At 49.0% G+C, this 20,210-nt stretch overlaps 3 protein-coding genes across 9 annotated transcripts in view; 2 read left to right on the plus strand and 1 right to left on the minus strand.

Annotated features, from left to right (window-relative positions):
• Positions 1 to 2,015, plus strand: part of LOC144142746 (dicarboxylate carrier UCP2-like) — a 72,949-nt gene extending 70,934 nt beyond the window's left edge. For all 3 annotated transcript variants that reach the window (XM_077674429.1, XM_077674430.1, XM_077674432.1), the window contains exon 7: positions 106 to 2,015. In XM_077674429.1, the coding sequence (XP_077530555.1) occupies positions 106 to 298 (193 nt within the window). In that variant the 3' untranslated portion in view covers positions 299 to 2,015. The remainder of the gene's footprint in view (positions 1 to 105) is intronic.
• Positions 2,016 to 3,009: 994 nt separating this feature from the next.
• Positions 3,010 to 20,210, minus strand: part of Ilp7 (Insulin-like peptide 7) — a 28,790-nt gene continuing 11,589 nt past the window's right edge. Inside the window, exons 3-4 of the mRNA XM_077674440.1 lie at positions 7,354 to 7,505; positions 3,010 to 6,203 (exon numbers count right to left, since the gene is read on the minus strand). Of these exons, the coding sequence (XP_077530566.1) occupies positions 5,989 to 6,203; positions 7,354 to 7,505 (367 nt within the window). The 3' untranslated portion in view covers positions 3,010 to 5,988. The remainder of the gene's footprint in view (positions 6,204 to 7,353; positions 7,506 to 20,210) is intronic.
• LOC144142747 (uncharacterized) overlaps positions 10,241 to 20,210 on the plus strand; it is a 140,361-nt gene continuing 130,391 nt past the window's right edge. For 4 of the 5 annotated variants that reach the window (XM_077674433.1, XM_077674436.1, XM_077674434.1 and 1 more), the window contains exon 1: positions 10,241 to 10,702. The gene's annotated coding sequence lies outside the window, so the exon portion shown is untranslated. The remainder of the gene's footprint in view (positions 10,703 to 20,210) is intronic. The other variant, XM_077674438.1, reaches the window with a different exon arrangement.

Consider the following 20,210-nt stretch of genomic DNA (forward strand, 5'->3'; position numbering starts at 1 on the left):
TAAAGCACAACTCGGCAATGCCGACAAGTGGTCATCCTGTATGTGAATTAACTGCGTGTTTCTCGTGTTGTGACGTCCGCCTTGGTGTTCTCCATTGTTTTCCAGGTTCACGCCATCTTTCGTCCGCCTGGGTTCCTGGAACATCTGCATGTTCGTCACGTACGAACAGCTGAAGCGGCTGTTCCACTACCTCAACAGCAGCGAGGGCTCGTCCGACTACCTGCTCGTGGGAAAGGACAAGGTCTACCTATCGCGCTACTCTGTCCTGGCCGAACCCAGCGTCGGCATCATCCTTTGAAACTGTACATATCCACACCACACACTCACTTGTAGCGTTCAATTCCGAGCAAGTGCTGCAGCTCTAAGTGCGCTGAACCGGGATTCAGGAGCGTCTTAACCTATCATGCAACCTGTAAAAATCGGGAGACTGGTGGCGCCACCAAACGGTAGGATTAATAAGAAATACGCGCTGAAAAGAAACAAGTGCTGAACTTCAGGGCAGCCCATCCGGGTACAAAGCTGAGTGTCGCGATTTGGATGCGATATGTATAGAGTTGTGTCGCGTTTCTGAGCAGCCTGGGGGAAATCTCCAGTTCCTTCAAGACTACCTGCAGTATTGAGGCAATCTCTATTTCTACGGGAATCGTTACTGACGCAAGCGCCACTGCGTCTCGGTCCCATTTTTTTCAGCAGCGCTTCTTTTTGTTTGGATGTTAAGGTCATTAACTCGTTGAACAAGTTATTTATCATCTAATGGTCATCTTTTTTTTCTCTTGTTGAAGATAACTCGTTGTTGTATGGGAACTTTTGAGTCCAATAAGAAGCGTTGCCAGTCGTAGCTATCTGACTTCCTCAGACGTTTGCGCTTTCTGTATACGGCAGCGCGGGAAACACATAACTTGTACTATGAATCTTCAGTACACTGTACCATTACGGTCCCTGTTTCTGTATTTGCTGCAGTATGGGAAGACGTGTTTCGCTTGGGTCTAGGTTGTTGTTCTTAACCTTTTTGTTACGGCGCACAAAAACGGGCGCTCAATATGCACCTCATGCTGAAACGTCAGTAGCGTATCGAAGTTTAGCAAAAAAAAATGAACGACTCCAAGGGTACAATTCTCTCCAACTCAGTTTGCGACCATTAGTTACCGCCGAATGTATGGCCACGCCTGTTGCCGCCATCGCGCCATACACAACTGCACCCCCAACCCCTGGAATCAATTGGAGGGAACAGAACAGATTAAAGAATTAGCAAATTAATTCCGAATTTCTCTCCGGCCGCCATCTTCCCTAAAGCTCCGCAAGTCTCCTGAGACGCTGATGAGCGTTCTCAATTTCTGAAATTAACGTATCAGGGATTCGGACGGTCAGTGCTTGATACATTTTGATTTTTTTCTCGTCGTAACTGACCAGAAGTGGTTGCGAACTTCGCAGTAAAAAAAGTCCGCGGATCGCTTGCTCGGCATTTTACGCTACCTTTCGCGTTCACACATGTCCACTGCATTTGCGCGTTTTTCGCGTCACTCACATTCGCGAGTTTTAGCTGACCGTTTTTCACGGTCCGCTCCGCTCCGATAGCAAGCGGGAGCGCCATTGCGCATGCGTGGCGCGCTTGGTTGAGAACGGCATTGGCTCCAATTGTGCTGAACGGGGCGCCTGTACCGCAGCGGAACGTCGAAAACGGACAGCTAAAACTCTCTATTCTATAGCGCTCGCTTCGATGACTACCAACAAGGACTGACGCGGACATTTCTCCCGTAACTGAAATGACTGTCGTCGAGTTTCTTGTAAAACCCACCCCCGTCGAAGCCATCCTGTGGCACTTGTCAAGTGCAGACCACCGCAGAAAGAACAGAGATGCAATTTGCCTATTTGAATTACATATGAGCTCACTTCTGAGTTGTGTATTGATCTGTGATGATCGCCACCAACAAACATATCATGGCGAACGTTTTCGTCGCATCCACGCACCACAACAGCGTTTTGGGGAATTGTAATAAAGATGTATTTTTACTGAACTCTGTCTTGCAGACTTTTTCTTGCAGGCGGTGAATGGGGGTTTAAGTTCCTGTCGAAAGGCGCCGGAATCGATGTGGCTACAAACACAACGTTGGGTCTTCAGAATGTCTAGCCGTATACGTCGTCGTGAAGCACTGCCAAAACCATTGGCGCATTCGACACGATAAGCCGACGTGCGCATGCGCAGCAGTGTTCGGAAGATGTCAACTTAAAGCATAAAGAAATCGTTCTTTGCAACTTCCTCGTAAATGGGGCAGATATTTTACTATTGTTCTGTGCTAGCTCCGATTTAAAGGGACTCTGCAACACTTGTGATAACAGCTTTCACCCTTTCCTTCGTTTCTGGGAGCACTGCGAAATACTTTCGCAACACTTTCACTTTTCTGCTTGTAGCGCTTCCCATTTGCTAGAAATAACGCCACAGGCAGCGCATTTGCTGACAGAGATAGAATAGTAAAACAATTAAAGCCTTTCAAGTCAATGCGAAAGCTGTCGGAAGTGCAGAGCAGTGATTCGCGATAATGGGCTGTAGCGCCGTTATCTGCTCGCTCCTACCACCCAATGCAATTCAAATTTCCCGCCTGGGAGTGCTCGCGCGCCCCCTGCCTGAAACTGCGCCAGGGGGAGTTCTGTTTTTTTTTTTTTTGTGCTTGCTTTGCCTCCCGCACGTGCCGGTGTTGCACTGCCGCTTTTTTTCGCTTGCTATCGTTAAAGACAACCCAACGAGTGTTGCTAACTAAATGAATGCGGGCACTGCCGCTTAATTGCGTATATTTTGCCTCAAATGTACCTACAGTTTGTTTCGCGCTACACAAGGGGAGATGCATGAGAAGCGCCAGCGGTTCATGAGTTTCGGACGATTATGACTATGTAAACCGCTTGGCTTTTGAAGCCTCTGGGTTACGCTGCGACGACGGAACGCCGTGCACGTGGCTCTACTTGGGTCCAGCGAGCGAGCTACGACGACAAGGTGAGCCCCTAAAGTGCTAAGACTACAGCCCGTCTGGAAACCCGCACATCTGGTATTCCCTGGACCTTGCGAGAGCGCGCATCAAGTCCCATTGCTGCCACTACGTGTCAGTGTGCATCGACGGCGCCTTGGTGTACTCCTGAAGGACACGTGGCCGACAGTCAGGGGTACGCCGAGGTGCAGGTGTCCACATCGATAAAGAAAGAACACACAAATTATTGCACTCCGTTCCAAAAGAGTTTTATTCCACCTTCCCAACGCATACACTCACTCGAAACTTTTTTTTTCCTGTCGGCCCCTTGGAGCCTCTGTTTATTTTCATTTGCTTGTTTTTGTGTTTTTTTTAGTAACGCACGCCTTGCGGCGCACAGGTGCACTGGTGCTCTTTCTTTCAAAAGAGAGGGCAAGCGTTTTCGGGCAGTCAGGACCCGATCCTGGAACATTCACTTTGTCACAAGACTCACGACTCAGCCCCTGCACACACTGCCGGGGCACGGTTGCTGCCTATGCTGTTGACTGCTACTAGGGACACTGCTTGTTTGCGTTGAAACCGGAGGACGCGTCTGAGCACGTTCAAGTACAGAACTATGCATATCCAGCCTCAATCACAAACAGCAAGGCTCGGCTTGAGATAAGGGCTCGCTTGACTATAGCTTACAGCAGCGACATGTATCACAGGATACTTCATCTGCAGACATCCTCTGCAGGATTCAGTATGGTAAGGAGGTCCGGTATTTGGAGGGCCAGCAGGATGCAGTGTCCTCTGGGCGGCCAGGAGGAGGATGCACTATCCAGAGAAAGTATCATCTGCAGGATACTTCCTCTGAATAAATGTCACGTACAACAGTAAGGTGGGGAGCAAGGACAGACTTCAATGATGCTGAGGAGTACGGTTGCCGGAGTTGTTCGCCGTTTAGCGCACGGACAACGCAGGATTTGGTGGTTTGCTTTAAATGTAAAGCAGCTTGTTTTTATATGCACATTTCTACGAGAAAACCTATGAATGAGATCATGATGTTGAAGTGTTCGATTGGCAGGCTCGACAAACGTTTCAGACAGGCTGCTATCCTTCTGATGAGGTAGAGAAGATTCTCGAACAAGTGGTATCTCATCTTCCCTAACCTCAGAGCGACCGGCCTATTGGTCAGCACACTTTTCTACTTAGCTCTTTTAATTAATTTGCCATTTTTCAGATACCACAAAAACAAGCTCACAAGCTGCCTCTTAACATACTTTTTTTTGTAAAGATGCAGCATTGTTATTTCGGCTTTCAGACTCAAGGAGAATGATGGGATGCCCTAGTCGAGAACCTGAGATAGCAACGCTAGCTGTTTGGTGGACCGGCAACAGTGACCTTCTTTACTGTCACGCATACCTGTGTGTCTAGCACTTCTGAGTAGCCTAAGCTTTTTTTGGTTTTCCCTTTTCGTGTGGTTCCTGAGACAGGATGAGCTGTTATAGTAAATTTCATGTACGGGAGTCTGTTAAGGGCAGTTTGGAAAGACGCAATTTTAAAAGACACTGGAGGGATTTGCAAACATTGTGCAGTCACTTCGTAGGATAAAAGTTAAAGAAGCAGTGCCAATGTTCCCGGTTTTTTTTTAGCCAAGATAGAATATTTTGATTTGCTAACTTATGTTGGGACGACAGATTCGTACTTAAGGCGCCATTTAATGGACTGCGCACATGCTTATACTGTGTACACTGTGTCTGAACCAACGTACAATCGACGTTAACCTGGAAATTGTAAAAAGCTGGGTTGTGATGACTGCGATAGAACCAAAGAAAGCTGCAAAGCAATGCGGCGTATTGGAATCCACGAAGAGCGAATGAGCTTTTGACATCTTGTGAGCTCAAAAAATAAACTAAAGATTTATATTAACGCGTGTCAATCAAATGACGCATCACATGAATGAAATACAAAACTTATCTCTGAGAAAATGTTGGGCCAATTCTCTTCCGTGTCTTTTTATGGTTCGAAGAACGCATCGTCTAGGCCTTTCGCATATTCCAAGGCAACAGGAACATTTCTTAGCTGTGTCAACACGCCCATAACAGGCCTGTCATGGTTTCCCAATTTCAAACAGCGCTAAGACAAGACAAATAGAGCAAGAAGTGAACAGCACGAGGCGCTGACTTCAAACCAACTTGTCACTCCCTTCGTCCTGTTTGAGCACTGCTTTCTTTGCATTGTGACCCCTTTCCATTAGGTCTCACCACCTTCGAACTTTGGAAGAGTTGGAACATTTTTCCCTATTTTCCATTTCCCACGTGCAGGATAGCAAACTAGGCTCTAGCCAGGTTAACTTTCCTGCCTTCCTTCTACATCCTTCCTTCCTTCCTTTTAACTTTATTTGTTTTTTTTTTGTTCCACAGCATTTCAAAGGATTTTTTTCTTGGTTCGTAATTTTATACCCTCGGGCATGCACAACCGCAAGGCTCATCGATAATTTAAACACCACTCGGCTGTAATGGCTCTCTAACATAACAATAACTACACCTTGCTAACGTGTCGCCCTCTACAAGCTGCCCGAACCAGACACACGTCTCTCCCTCCTGGGGAGGTCCTCCATGATCCAGCGCTACTTCTGGCGTCCCACCACCCCTCCCTGGTCGCGCTCCTCATAAAAACGAAGCGCATCTCCTACTCTGGCTAATTGAAGTTACTGAACCAGAGGGCATGCTATTACTTAAGCAAAATCACAGAAGAGCAATGGGAGGCTGCTCTGGGTAGTTCTATACCCACAGCAGCTCGGGTGATGAACGACGCCACCACTAGGATTCATGGAATCCTGGCTGGCGGCAAAATCGTCCAAGACGTCTACCTTTCAAAACCCACATCGGGCATAAAATAATGTCATCTCTCTTTCCCTTAAAGCGCTGCGTTGGCGTTTGGAACCCAAGCGCGTCCTCCGGCAACGCCGACGTGTATCTGCGTCGATGACGACGTGCTTCTAGTAGTGTCCCCGGCGGCGTACAGGTGGCGACGACACATCGTTCTTTCAGTTGCGTATTCTCCGGCTGGTGGGACAGTATTCGGCGTACTCTTCCCAGCTGCAGCCGGCCTGGACGTCGCAGCACTCATCCATGATGCCGCGCACGCCCAGCCGCTGGCGCCGCAAGGACTTGCGCCTGTTCCCCGGACCAGACTGCTTGCCGGACGACGAACTGAGCAGGCTCAGCGCCGTCTCGGGCTTGAGGAACACGTCCGCCAAGTCTGGGAAGGATGAGACAGCGAAATTGAACACAGAGCTAAGACTTCAAGCTTTACATGAGACCTTCACAACTTAATTGAATAGATATGTTGATAAGGCTGCAGGAAAGTTGATAATGATGAAAGATAAAAGAAGAAAAGTACGGAAGCGCTCACTGACGCCTTCTTGTACTCACACAAGCCTGGAAGGATATCGTGGGAAGGAGTTTCTCCTGAGCTCCCTACCCTGTCTACACCACAGGGGGTGGCACTCGTTGGTTATACCACTGGTGGCAAAGGAGTTCGTAGATGGTGTTAGATGCGTACGACCAGATAACGACTCTGCAATCCTAATCCTAACAGGAGGTGCATAAATACATTGAGCCGGTCATCTATCTATGACGCCTGCAGTCCGACACCCAGGGCATATCTATGCAAGCCGAATAAAGAAGTACTTAAACTGAAGGTCACGTTTGGTACTTTGCACAAGCTTGGCTTAGCGGGCTACCAAATCCCTTTGGACGTGCTTGTGCGCAGCACAGGACTCGACGGAGCTCTTTCAGAAACACTAGAAATACTGGTGCTTTTGTGAGTGCGAGCATGTGTGTTAGCATAAACAGGGGCGGATCCAAGTTTTTCTGAGGATGGGGAGGGGGGGTCAGCTTCTACCAGTGTTGTTGATGGTGATAAGAAAGTGGACGAGGAGGATAGTCACCATAATTTTGGAAAACCAGAAATACTACAAATATAAAAATAATCAAATAGACTTTTGTCTACGACCTGAGGGGTCATCTTGGTGGTATAAATTCCGAAATTAAGGACATCCGGACCCCCCTCTAGATACGCCAATGAGCATGAACGTGCGGGTGCACATCACTGCACATCCATTTCTTTCTCCCCTGTCCTTCCCCCCTCCTCATTTGACGTAGCAAACTGTCACCATTTCTAAACGTTCAGAGCGAAAAGAAGACGACTATCAGAGAAAGATACACGACACAAGGAGCATTGTCCTTTTGAATCACTGAACTGTTATTATGGAGTTACAACTCACCCAAGCCTGCACCTCATTAGCATTTCTGCTTGGCTCACATCACCTCGATCCATTAGAAGTATTCCCTCTCAAACAAACGTGAGTAAGAAAGTGCCATAGAAGGAAGGCATAACGGGCTGTTACCAGCGTCCTTTTCCAGGGAGGGTGTGTCCCTCTTGCGGCGGCGCATCTTGTAGATGTCCTTTTCGCAGACCCAGTTCATGTGCGACAGCAGCTCGTGGTAGCAGCGCCGGTGGCGCTCCACGTGCCACACGCGAGCCCAGTCGTCGTCGTTCCTGCAAAAACCACAAAGGACATCATCCCGCAGTGTGAATAAACGGGTGTGTGTATAAAGTGTGTGTATAAAGTATAAAGTATAAAGGTGTGTGTATAAAGTATAAACGGGTGTGTGTATAAACTGGGGTGTGTATAAAGTATAAAGTATAAACGGGAAGGATGAGACAGCGAACATGCCCTGACGGTTTGCTTTTATGCTATAAAGTGTAAAGTATAAGGTGAAGTAAAGTATAAAGTGAAGGTAAAGTGAAGATAATAAGTATAAAGTGAAAATAAAGTATAAAGTGATGTAAACTATAAGTACAGTTGAAACTCGATTTTACGAAACCCGATTTTACGAATTTCCCGATTTAACGAACAAATTCGGATCCCCCCCGCAATTGCCCGAAGGCTTAATGCTTTTACGAACTCGGAATAGCCAAACAAACTTCGCCGCCAAACCCGTTTTAACGAAGCATTCCGGCAAGAAAGATGCATAGAAAAAGAGGTTTTTCCAAATTTATGGCGTCTAGAATGTCTACCAGCGTGCCGCAAGTGTGGGAGCGTTACAATCAACGCAGCGGAGGCATTGTCGTTTTGGTTCTTACGAAACTACAAACCGAAACTGCACGGAACGCAAGGCTGCGCATTTCTTTCCAAGCTTTCTTTCCGGGCGATGCCAAACACGAGCATGAAGAGACATCGCCCAGTTGTTGGAATGAGCTTCGTCTGCGTGACGAGGTGGCCGCAGATCAGAACTTCGACGACTTTGTGAACGCAGACGCGCACACTGACACAACAGAAGTTCTCGACGACGAGGAGATAGTGCAGCTTGTTTCCGGCGCACAAGAGGAGTCTGAAGATGCGAACGATCCGGATTCTATCGAAGCTGCCGTGCCCACACCAAGCCAGGTGATGGACGCCGTCGCCCTTCTGAGGCGGTTTGCTGGGGCCCACGAGGGTGCCGAGGACGCTGTAACTTCACTGGCCAGCTACGAGAAGTGTGTGCTTCCTCTGCTCACGAAGCGTGCGCAGGCGAAAGTCACGAGTTTTTTCACTAGGCAATGAAGTTGTCGTTCTTTCAAACGAAATGGATTGTTCTCTCGATTTTACGAAGTTCCCGATTTGACGAACTAATTCGCGGATCCCGGTGACGGCGACTTCGTTAAATCGAGGTTCAACTGCATATGTAAAGTATAAGTAGAGTATAAAGTAATTTATAAAGTATATAAAGTAAAGCAAACGGGTGTGTATAACCGGATGTCCATCAGTACGCTTAAGTACAAGATGTACAGTCCTCGCAGAAGTTTCTGGGCCATGTTAAGGAATTTATAGTCCGCAAACAATTCAACCCAGGATCTTACCCCTCGACCGAAACTGAAAAGTTTTAAGCCAGATAGCTAAGAAAACCACTGTGCCTTTTTACTGGCCCAAAATATTTCAACCATACTAGGATAAGGAAACCTTAGACGCGGCCGAAAAAATTTTGACAAAGACCGTACATATTCTGGAATAAGCTACTTTCTCGGCGAATTTAATGGCTCACTATATATCCGACTTTTCCCAGCGATGGCTGTTTGTGTCACATTATCCGACAATCAGGCGCTGTCCTTGTCCTCAAAAAGTTGTCCCCATTCGCTGGGACATGAAACATATTTTTCCAGGGTACCGACTTCCAAAAGGGGCTTGGAATGGGCAAGAAGTCAGCCCTTTTACGACACTGTCAGTATTGAATGTGAAATGGCCGGAACAGCTGCACGATGAGGATGCAATTAAAACCAACCACTTTTCTTTCGTATTCTTCTCGTGGATGTCGACCTCTCGCAATTTTCCTTCCAACCAAGCGCACTTCAAAGTTCTGTCACCAGATACTTACTGTTTCCAAGTACTTACATCAAGCTTTGCGTGTATTTAACAGTGTGGTTGGCGTAATCTTTGTTCTAATTTAACCTGAGCGCTGTACGTATTTTAAAGGGACCCTGCAACACCTTTTTCAACTTTTCTTTAAGTCTTAAATGCTTGCAGAACGTAGTCACCCAACACACCCAGTACTTAGATTAGGGAGTCGCGAAGTACCTCAGCCAAAGATTGTTGCTCTGTGTTCATCAAATAACTTGGAAACTCGCTCAAAAGATTTTTCTGTTTTTCCCGGTCTTGAAGCTCTTCGACCGCCCGATTTACGTCACAGGCCATTTAGCGGCTGTTGGCCGGTTTTCCTTCAGCTGGAGAAATGAACGATTTTCGATAGCAACTTTAAAAATAGAGCCACAAAAACAAAGCAGAAACGGAAGGCGTATCTGGGGCGACAAGCAAATCACGCCGTGCCGCTACGTGCTGGGGATGACTATAGCTTTCGCAGTGCTTCCAGACGCGAAGGAAAGAGTGAAAGCGTTTATCAAAAGTGTTGCGGGGTGTCTTTAGTTGTCCTCAGAGTAATAAAGTCATGCATTTATGCCCCAGAGCGCTCTAGTAACGATTATCTGCTATCTCGTTATCAAACAGGCTGATAGAAAGGCGCTCGCTTACTTCCGTGGCTAGACGCCCCGTTGTAGTCTCGCTTACTTCCCTCCTCCTTCTTTATCATGCGTCTTCTTACAGCTACAGCCGAGTCATTTGCTGTTGCTTCGCAACGACGTCAAAGTGCAGTTTCTACGTTCGCCTGTTTGTTTCAGCATCTTCGTGCCTTCCACCAGCGATTCTGGATACTTCCGCACATTCTTTCCGGGATCGCGGGGTGCGATGTTCGCGTTTTTATTTTGCCGCCTAATTTCTAACAGAATCGTAGTCGTGTCGAATACGTGCATCGCTTGAAAGCGCACGCATAGCGACACGTCTGCGTGCGCGAGTCACACAATTAGGCGAAGAGTATGGACAGCTTCGCCTAGCTGTTCCTCCGGAAATGGCGCTATTTTTCTTCGCGGCAGGATTATGTATGCCACGCTTCTAAAGTGGTACCGCCCTGCGCAGTACGAATGGTGGCGGCAACTCGAGGCTACGCCGCTCGTTTTGGAACTTTTTGTGTGACCTTCTAGAGCCTGTTTGAAGGACAGCGAGATAATTCCTTGCAGCGGATAATCCTGGTTGGTTATAACACAGTGCTCAGCTAGAAGTCAGAAAACTGTGCCGTACTCCCGGTGTGTGTGTGCGCTGTCACCACTCGACGTCGTCATTTTACGTGAAAAGTACGCCTTCCTCTCACCAGCCGAAGACAGCAAAGGTTGGTGTCTTTAATCAAAGCGCTGTCGTTGTATTTATTTCTTCGGTTATATAACTGAGAGAAGAGTTGTCTTTTGAGAGGGAGAGGGCCGCTTCTTTGATAAGTACATCTCTGGCGCCGTCATTCTTGTGGTGGGCGGTGAAGTAGGCAAAAATATCGATGACGAGGCGATTAAGTGAGAAAACTGAATCGGCATTGCCGCCGCTTGCTGGCGAGAGTTCACCGGAACTCACGCCCGAAGGCGGTATCGCGGTCTTGTGTATGCTCTTAGTAAATGGTAGATCGTTGTGCTTCTCTGATGTTTTCATGCCTCGCCGATATTGAGGTGATAGGCAGAAGCTTTCTTGATGATCTGATCTGCCTTGCTGCCTGATGGTGCGGCACTGTTGACACGATGACGATAGTTGGTGAGGGTTCTTACAACTGTATATTTAAACAGAAGACATATACAGAATATTTACACACTGAAGGTAGAGTTAACGAAGTATGAAATAAAGTCTTAGTCAGCTACACCTTTACGCACGCGGCACCCCCGTTAGCGACGGACTCTGGCCTAAGACTCCCCAGGTAAAGGGATCCTTCCTAGCCGAACCCGGCTAGCCCGGCAATGCAATGGCCGTGCATAGCACATTAAAGGGACCCTGCAACACTTTTAATAAGCGCTTTCACTCTTGCCTTCGTGTCTGGAAGCACTGCGAAAGCTATAGTTATCGCCAGCACGGACCGGCACTGCGTGATTTGCTCGTCGCACCACATACGCATTCCATTTCTCCTTTGTTTTTGTGGCTGTTTTTTAAAGTTGCTATCGAAAAGCGTTCATTGCTGCAACTGAAGGAAAACCGGCCAACAGCCGCTACCATGGCCTTAACAGCCGCTACCATGGGACGTAATTCGAGCTGTCGAAGAACGTCATGACCGGGAAAGAGAGAAACATCTTCTGAGCGAGTTTACATGGGCATAGAGCAGTAATTTTTGGCTGAGGTACTTTGCGACCCCGTAATCTAAGTAGGGGGGGTGTTGGGTGACTACATTCTACAAGCATTTAAGATTTCAAAAAAAAGTTGAAAAACGTGTGGCGCGCCGTAGTGGAGGGCTCCGCAATAATTTTGAGCGCCTGGAGATATTTAACGTGCGCCGAAATCTCGAACACACGGGCGTTTTTACTTTTTGCCTCCATCAGAAACGCTGAGGACACTTTAAACACTTTAAACACTGAGGATCTTTAAACACTGAGGATCCGACCCCGAGATCTCGTGTCTCGTGGTTTTAATCGGTTATTTAGGCTCCGCCCAATACACACATGGCAATCAGCATCAATTGTCGATCTCATTCACACAGAGCACAAATAAGCCGGAATGGGAGTAAATGGCTTGTGTCATAACTCAGTACCAATTCGGAGTTTTCAAAACTCCTTCCAATGGGAGTTTCGCATTACTCCCATTATTTCGGCAGTTTTTTCAGTAGCATATGGGAGTTTCATTTTACTGCCACTACAATGGGAGTTTCCAGGGGTACCATTGGGAGTGTATTGTTTCCTCCAACTGGGAGTTTTCAGGGGGCGCATTGGGAGCAGTGTTGACCTGCATTCGAGGTTTTTTTGTGTGTGTTTTTGTGCGCTTCATATATATGCGCTGCAGTGGAATTTATTACTGCATTTGGGAGTTCTTAATAAGGGCACAGGCGCATTTTTATTTTTCGTTGGGGATCACGTAATTTCTAGTCTTTTTCCGCTTCAAACGTTGAGTGGCGAAACGTGAAAAGTTTGTTTTCTGCACAGTCAATTTATTGCATAAAAATTACATGAATACGATATACGTGCGAACACGTTAATAAGACAATAAAAACACAGAATCAACAAAACACCTACATCGAGAACACAAGGTATCTTGGAAAGAGCTTTATCTACAACACTCCTCAACGAAACAAATTTAAGCCATTTGCAAACAATGAGGTCAGCATGTCGTCGATGCGCTGTTTGCTTGCACCAGCCTCCCAAACGCTGACGTTGCTGCACCCCCTCGCGAATTCCCCTGGAAGCCACAGCAGCACATTCATTAGAGGGATAGCAAAACGCTTTAAATCTGCGGTAACAAATACAGAGGCATATTGGGCATCTGACCTGAAAAAAAAAAAAAGAAACGGCACTGTAAAGACGCTGCACTTGTCACTCTTGTGTCCAACTTTCCGAATATCTGAATGTTTGTTTAAAGCTACGCAAAATTGCACTTCTGTCCGAGACACCTGCGCGCTCACTAGTTCGTCAAAACGAAGTGTTCTGCTGTTCAAAAAGGTGCGCGACCCCTGTGGCGACCAACTTCTCAAAATGCTTCCTTTCCCTCTTTTCCTTGCGTGTAGTGTTCTGGGAACGAGCTTCAGGTTTTACCCCCCGCACTGCCCCTCTCTCCCCTCACCGAAAGTTAAGGAAAAATTTCGGTCGGTGTGACACCTGCGCGTGCCCCCCTTCAAAAAAAAAAAATAAAATAAGCAGTCGTCTGTCGACTCTACAGAATGCTCCCTCGAATGGCGTTTGCTGGTTATAGTTACACGCGCCTAGCGTACGGAGAGCTCCCACGGGGCCCCGACCTTCTCCCTTTCCAGTGAATGCAATTAATCGCCGGCGGCACGCGGCAGTCACCCTCCTCGTAGCAGGCGCGGCTGGCACCACACCTACTTCTCAGGAAAAGCGGCCGCCCGGCGACGTTTGACCGGCCAACTTCACCCTCGCTTGCCAGTAAGCCACAGACACAGCCTAACAAAAACACCTAACAGCCGTCCAGAGTTCGGACAGTTTTCATTCTGCTTGCGAGTGTGAATGAGTGAGTGTTCTGCTCGAGACCCGCGCAAATACGCATTGCGTTCACACCGTTTGGCCTCCCCAATGACGTTCCGGGCATGGTGCCGTCTTTCAAGCACAACGCTCACCTCGAGTGGCGGAGAATCGCCCGTGCAGTGGCGCGGGAAACACGTTGAGTTTATTTGACGCTAGAAGGGGCACAAGTCTCCCAAAATGTTGCGTAGAATAAAAAACGTGAAAATCTTACCTTCAACCACCTCGCAGAGGCACAACCGCGTTGTTTTTAACGAGCCACTCTCAGCGATCACTGAATTTAGGCCTCGCGTCGGCTCGCTGGCGTATTCCGTCGGCTCGAAGGTCGGTGACTCGGAGGCGACGTTGCAGTCCGTCGCACGTCAGTCCAGGCTGGTTCCACAATGTTCGCAACGAGCTTCGGTTGTTGGGAAGCACTTCACATCCGTTCGTCCGGCCGCAAGTTCACACTGGCAATAAATGTTCGGGGACGCTGGAGCTCACACGACACACGACACCAACTGGCAGCCATTTTGTAAGGACGCGTAGAGGAGGAAGGGGTGAAGGAGGAGGAGAAGGAAATGGAGGTGGCGTGGGAGTTTTTAATACTCCCATTAGGACAAACGCAGTAATCACAGCCAGATACTGCGTTTTGTGAAGAGGTACAACCGTGGTAAATGCGCTTATTTACGACGGCTTGTGGCCCCGGTGTAAACTGGCAGTTTTTCCACCATCATACTACCACACGTGGGAGCAGGCCGCCTGTCGTGAGGAGTTTAAAAGACGTATCCCAGCCAAGAAACTCCCATTCAGGCTAACTTGTGTTTTGTGTGTTGGTTTCTCTGCCACATCCGTGCGTAAACTGCGGCGGGCAACGCCCCCCGTAAACCTCAAACGCTGGTCACTCTCTGTCACCAGAAAAACAAAAGGAAAAGATCAAAAGCAAACAAAACGCATGCAACAAACACTCAGAACCCGCGAAAACACGTTCAAGAGCCCGGGACAACCTTCTACGATCGCGGCCCGCGGCGCCAGTTTCCACACTTCTCGTCCATGACCGAACCACTGCCGCTCGATGGAAACAAGCTTGTTTCCATCGAGCAGCCGTGACCGGACAGCCACTCCCAGCCAGCTGGGACCTCTAACCGTTCATCGTAACCAAACGCGGCGCACCTCCAAGATTGTCCGCCGCGCCAGAATCAACGCGTAGAGCACACAGGAGGCGGCAGCCGCCGCAGAAGTCGCATCTCCCGCATTCGTCGAGCGGCCGTGCGCCATATATCGGGCCCTACCCGCCGCGGTGGCTCAGTGGCTAAGGCCTTGCGCTGCTAAGCACAAGGTCGCGGGTTCGATTCCCGGCCACGGCGGCCGCTTTTCTGATGGAGGCAAAAAGTAAAAACGCCCGTGTGTTCGAGATTTCGGCGCACGTTAAATATCTCCAGGCGCTCAAAATTATTGCGGAGCCCTCCACTACGGCGCGCCTCATCACCTGTGTAGCGTTGGCGCGTTAAGCAATTATGCCGCAGTGTTCGCTCTGCATGCATTCATCTCAGACCGCTTATTCTTTCTAGAATCCCTCAATTGCATCGACAAAATTGTCGATCAATCAAGAACATTGAAGTTCTTAGTGACACCCTTTTCCTATAAAACAAGATCGGCCGGTACAGCATACCACAGCAGCAAAAGGGTGCTCCGTTTTGAACACAGCAGATAAGATAACCGGGTACGGCCACGCACTTGGGGTGGTACAGCGGGTAAAAAGATGATTCATTGATTGTAGTGTTTTACGCGCCGACGCTACGCAGGCGATGAGGCACGCCTCATTGGAGGGCTGCGGATTAATCTTTGACCACCTGGGGATCTGTAGCGTGCGCCGAAATGTAGAACACACGGGAGTTTTCGCTTTTCGCCTCCACCACAAAAGCGGACGCCTCGGCCGGCAATCGAACCCGCGTCCTCGTGCTGAGCAGCATAGATAAAAAGTTAGTCGCGAAACTGCTTGCTTCACTGTGAATGTCGTCAGAAGACGGGTAGTTTGCTTCCGCCCCTGCCGCGTAACTTCCTCGCCTCTCACGCGCTCCTCCTCCGCTCTCGCTTCTCCCGTGAGGAATGCCACAGAGGGTCAGCATGTGGAGTTCACTCTTAAGGTGAAAAAATTATCATTGGCTTAGCTCGGCTGTGCCAGGATATCAGTAGCGTGAGCTAAGGTTCAGCGGGTTGTTCTTAGGTTTCCTGGTTGTCTAAAATTGCTGATTACCATGCTTACTGATCATAAAACGATTTCCAATCCAATCCAGTCCAGTCCAGTCCAGCCACGCGAAACGGCTATCAAGCGGCCCCAGCGCACCGTCAGACTTGGCTGCTGCGCAAAGGAGGCGCACAGCTGGGCACGCGCCGGCGCCAGTGCGTCTGCCGCGGCTTTGACGTCAGTCCTCTAGAATACGCAGACCGGCGAATGTGCAGACCCAATTCTCTACACACAAGTACTCCAACTGAATTGGATTTTCAGTCCAATCCAATACAACCCAATTTAATCCAATCCAATCCAAATCCAATTCAATCAAATCGATAGAATGTTTAATTTGGGTTGAAAAAAAGACGTCATGATTCTGACATGCAGTGCCATTAATTCTAGCGTTTTATTAGAGAGAGATCAACATAACGTACGTTTGTACTGAAAATGATTGAGAGCTTGGTTATTGCTCTGTATGAGCTTCACTGACAATTAACTGCAATTGCTGACCGCGGCGGCAGCATTTTGTCGTTTTGTTCCTCCCTTAGGTCCCCCTCCATCTCAGGTAGCGCGCTCGGCCACGTATTTTCTCCGTTCGCGTGTCTTTGCGTAGTTTCCGGACAGATATTTATCATCTTCGTTGTTGAATTGACGCTTATAAAACGCAAAAACGGAGATAATCACGGTACGAGTGACAAAAAATCGGGCAATGACGGCCGGTTTTCAGTATGGAGCGGCCACCGGCCCGCTGTTTAAAAAACCGGTCGGGCCGGTCCAAAACCGGGCAATCCGCCTCTTTCACAACCCCACTGCGCATGCGCAATCCCCTAGCGGCCAAGTCCCTAAGCAGTCTGGTAGGGGCAGCAGACGACATTCCCCACTAGGGAGCCTACATTCCCCACAGCTCCCGCACAAGCGGGAAGGGGTCGTGGTTGTATTTACATCGTTTGATTTTTGGAGTGTGCTCGTTGTGCGCGGAACAATGCCCACAACTTGTGCTGCGTTCCGCTGTAACTCGGAGTGCCGAAAAGGGAACGGTGTCGCCGTGTCGGCTTCTATCGCTTCCCGTCGGCCGCACGCGATCGGCTACGGCGGCTTGCGTCGCTCGCGTCGGCTCGGGTGATGGGAACTTTGGGCTTAGCATCCTGGCGGATATTTGATCGCCGCTATCTGTGCAACTGCGAATGACAATCCGCAACACAACTTTTCACTACACTATCATCCCCCTACTCACATGATGAACTCTATTTAAGCTATAACTGCCGTTTGAGCGATCGGTGACCGAGACATCTGCGTAGCCTATTTCGATGCTTCCGCGCAGGTATCGCCATCTCTGGGCCGCTCGGCGCACCGCGCGCCGCGGCGACCGGTCAGCGTAGGCCACTATTCTTACACCGTGGCGTAGGCTTGCATCGCGGCAGTTGTCTGATCGCCGCTTTTAAAATAAGCCCTGACAACAATCCTTAGCACAATTTTTCACCACACTAACACCTACTTTCTCGCATGTGTAACTTCTTTTTAGCAAACAGATTGATTCAGAAGAGCAGCGGCAAGCGCGGTTGCTACCGTGGTCTGCGCCAGTTCGAGCCGCTGAGTGTGCCGAGCTGGCAGACGCGGCCGGCGTGTGCGCGGACTGTTTCCGAAGGCAGAAAACGCTTCACGATTGCTTGCTTTATCCATTTCTTGCGACCAAACGCGCAGAATCTACAAATTCAGCTCAGCGATCATCGTAGTTGACCATGGAGCAAAAGCAGTGGGCGGAGCGACGGACGCATCTCATGCGCGCATCGGGCCGTCTCAAATTCACGCGTACGACTAGTCGGGGCGACAGTCGTAACGATCAGTCGCATGCGAATCGCGTGTACCAATGTCCAGCGCTTAAAGGCATTTTGCGAACTGCCGGCCTTTGTTGAGCTGGCGATCGCACTTCATGCCAGGCGACTCCAAGTAGTGCTCGCCCTGCTACTCGGACGGCACACGGATCTGTCCGAGATTTCTCTGCCAGCCCTCATTCAGTGATAAGAAGCCGCCTGGTATTATGTGATGACCAGGGGCTGTCATCTTAAGGCGTTATAACACCAACACTGAAGAAAAACTTCGGCTGCTCCTCGCCGTAATGTGGGATCGCCGTGCATACAACGAGAACGCATCCGGAGGTAACGCCGGCAAACCCTACCGCCTCAACTTCCGCTAGGCACACTAGGTGGCAGCACACCGCAATGAAAAAGGCGGATTGGCAACCCTAGATATTTTTCAGTTAAAGGGGCACTGACACAAAATTTTGAAGGCGAGATAACTTCGGAGATAGATTGGTGGGAACACATATACATCGTCTGCAAAATATCAGCGGCGAATACAGCCTAGAACATATTTAAAATCAACTTTGAAGTGTGCGAAACGCAACCGAGCAGCCAGCAGAGGACCACGCGCAATTGTAAATAAACAACATCCGAACACGTCACGAGTTTGTGTTTGCCGCTTCCGCACTACCGGCGTTTTTTGCCGGTTCGCCCGGCTCGCCGCTCCAATCGAAGGGCCGGAGGGCGGAGCTTCTGCTCTCGAGAACGAACGACCCGATCGTTGGCGGCGGAGGCGCCGTGATTTCGTCAGCTAATCGGACAGCTGGCCGCGACCAAAGTTCTACAGCGATTCCAGGCACTCTGTTTCTATTACTGTTATTACCATTGGATGCGAAAACGCGCCGGAGGCACGAAAAGCTCACTGAGCTAGCCGCACGGTCGCTGTGCAGGCGGCAGCCACGGCCGCGAAGTGGCCCAGGCCGGCGCAGGTACCTCGAGTGATAGCTTGTTACCGCTGCACGAAATTGTCCCCAAGTCCCGACCATGGTGGCTTACATGAGAAAGGAGTTAATGATGCGATGGCTGGTTGCCTTGAAAATTGTCATCTGCACCGCTTACGAGAGCGGCACTCGAATATCCGCCGCAGTGCTGAGCCGAACACATCTGTAGGCGGACCTGTAGGCAGACCGGCCGGCAGCTCCCAGCGCGCGTCTTGCCACCCACCGTCTCGAGCGTCGCGCGTCGTTCTTTAGCAGCGGTAGCATTTGCACTCGCAGCGCCTGCGTCACATCCACGGTCGCTTTTTAATTAAGCGCCTCACGAGATCAGTACGTGGGGGCATTCGCAGAAACTGCCGTCGATGCGGATTCGACAGTGCTACGGCGGCTCTGCTCTGTGATATCCCTCCGACGGTCACGTGGTCAGCTTTGTTCACACAAAATCCACAAAATCCATCGTTTCGCGGCACTCGCTGAAACCGAAACTGCGACTGGCCGCATTGAAAATGCCTCTAATTAAACAACCGTCGCACGCTGAAGCAAATGAGGTTTCTACAGGTTATAAGTAGGTCACTAGCTACTTATCGCAACAAAAAAAAACAAGATACAAAATTTTTGTGTCAGTGCCCCTTTAATGCATCTCGTTTGCCCGAATTTCGACCAGCGTTACTACATCACCTTGTAGGGGGCGGGGAGGGTATTAACGTTAATTTTAACCACAAATGTCTATTCTAATTGTGTCGAATCGTCAGTTTACTTTTCGAATACGTAAAAGTGTTTTAAAATATATTGAGTGCGCTATCAGGTACCTTCGCGGTGAGTTTTGTAAGCTAAGCGTCAAGTAAAGCGGCTTTTCATTGGACTTTTACGTGCACACATTGCTAGTCGGTTGCCTTAAAACAACACGGCGAACTCACGGAATGTCCATAATGTTGAGAATGGGGCCCGACTTTTTTCATTTCAGACGGAACTAGCCATGAGCTCATTCAGCAATCCAGGCACATCGAACCAATGGTGTGGGGGGAAGGGGGGGAAGGGCGTATTCCAGAAAAAAAGAAGGAAGAAGAAGTAGAAGTAATAAGAAACACAACGCAATAAACAACTACGGCATTAACTTGGGGTACACATTAATAAATCATTGTTATTGTTGTCGGCATTGTAGCTGACCGTGTTAAGAGCAGACGTCGAATTTGCGCAAGTCTGTGGGGTTTTCCTTTGCGAACGAACGATAATTTCCAATTGTCTTAATTGGGCAATAAACCGAGCCAGTGCCCAATTGTTGTCATTCGGTCTCCTCGAATGGCACTTTGGCTGCGCGCTGCTAAACGACGAAACAAAATGCCCTTGGCCATGATGCCCGTGACCATAGGCAGCGTAAATATTCCGCAAAATGATTTTAAATGTCCCCTCTTTATATCGTGAAAACAGTCTAAACACTTCAGTGTGTTTGCATTGTTCAACACCGAAATCGGCGCCTCGCACGAGTAAAAACAACAACAAAAAAAACGGAACGAGACACGATCGGGACGGCGACTGAACACCTGCGCTGGTAACTTCACTCTTGTTCGTCGCGCAGAGAATCGTAGCAGCATTATCATTGAGGGAAAATAGCGTAGAATATCACAGAAGCCACAAGAAAGCTAGCATGCAGCGCAGACGTTCTCGTAGGTGC

Source organism: Haemaphysalis longicornis, unplaced genomic scaffold (genome assembly GCF_048455015.1).
Source record: "Haemaphysalis longicornis isolate Haplotype H1 unplaced genomic scaffold, Haemaphysalis longicornis Haplotype H1 scaffold_6, whole genome shotgun sequence".
Taxonomy (NCBI): Eukaryota; Metazoa; Arthropoda; class Arachnida; order Ixodida; family Ixodidae; genus Haemaphysalis; species Haemaphysalis longicornis.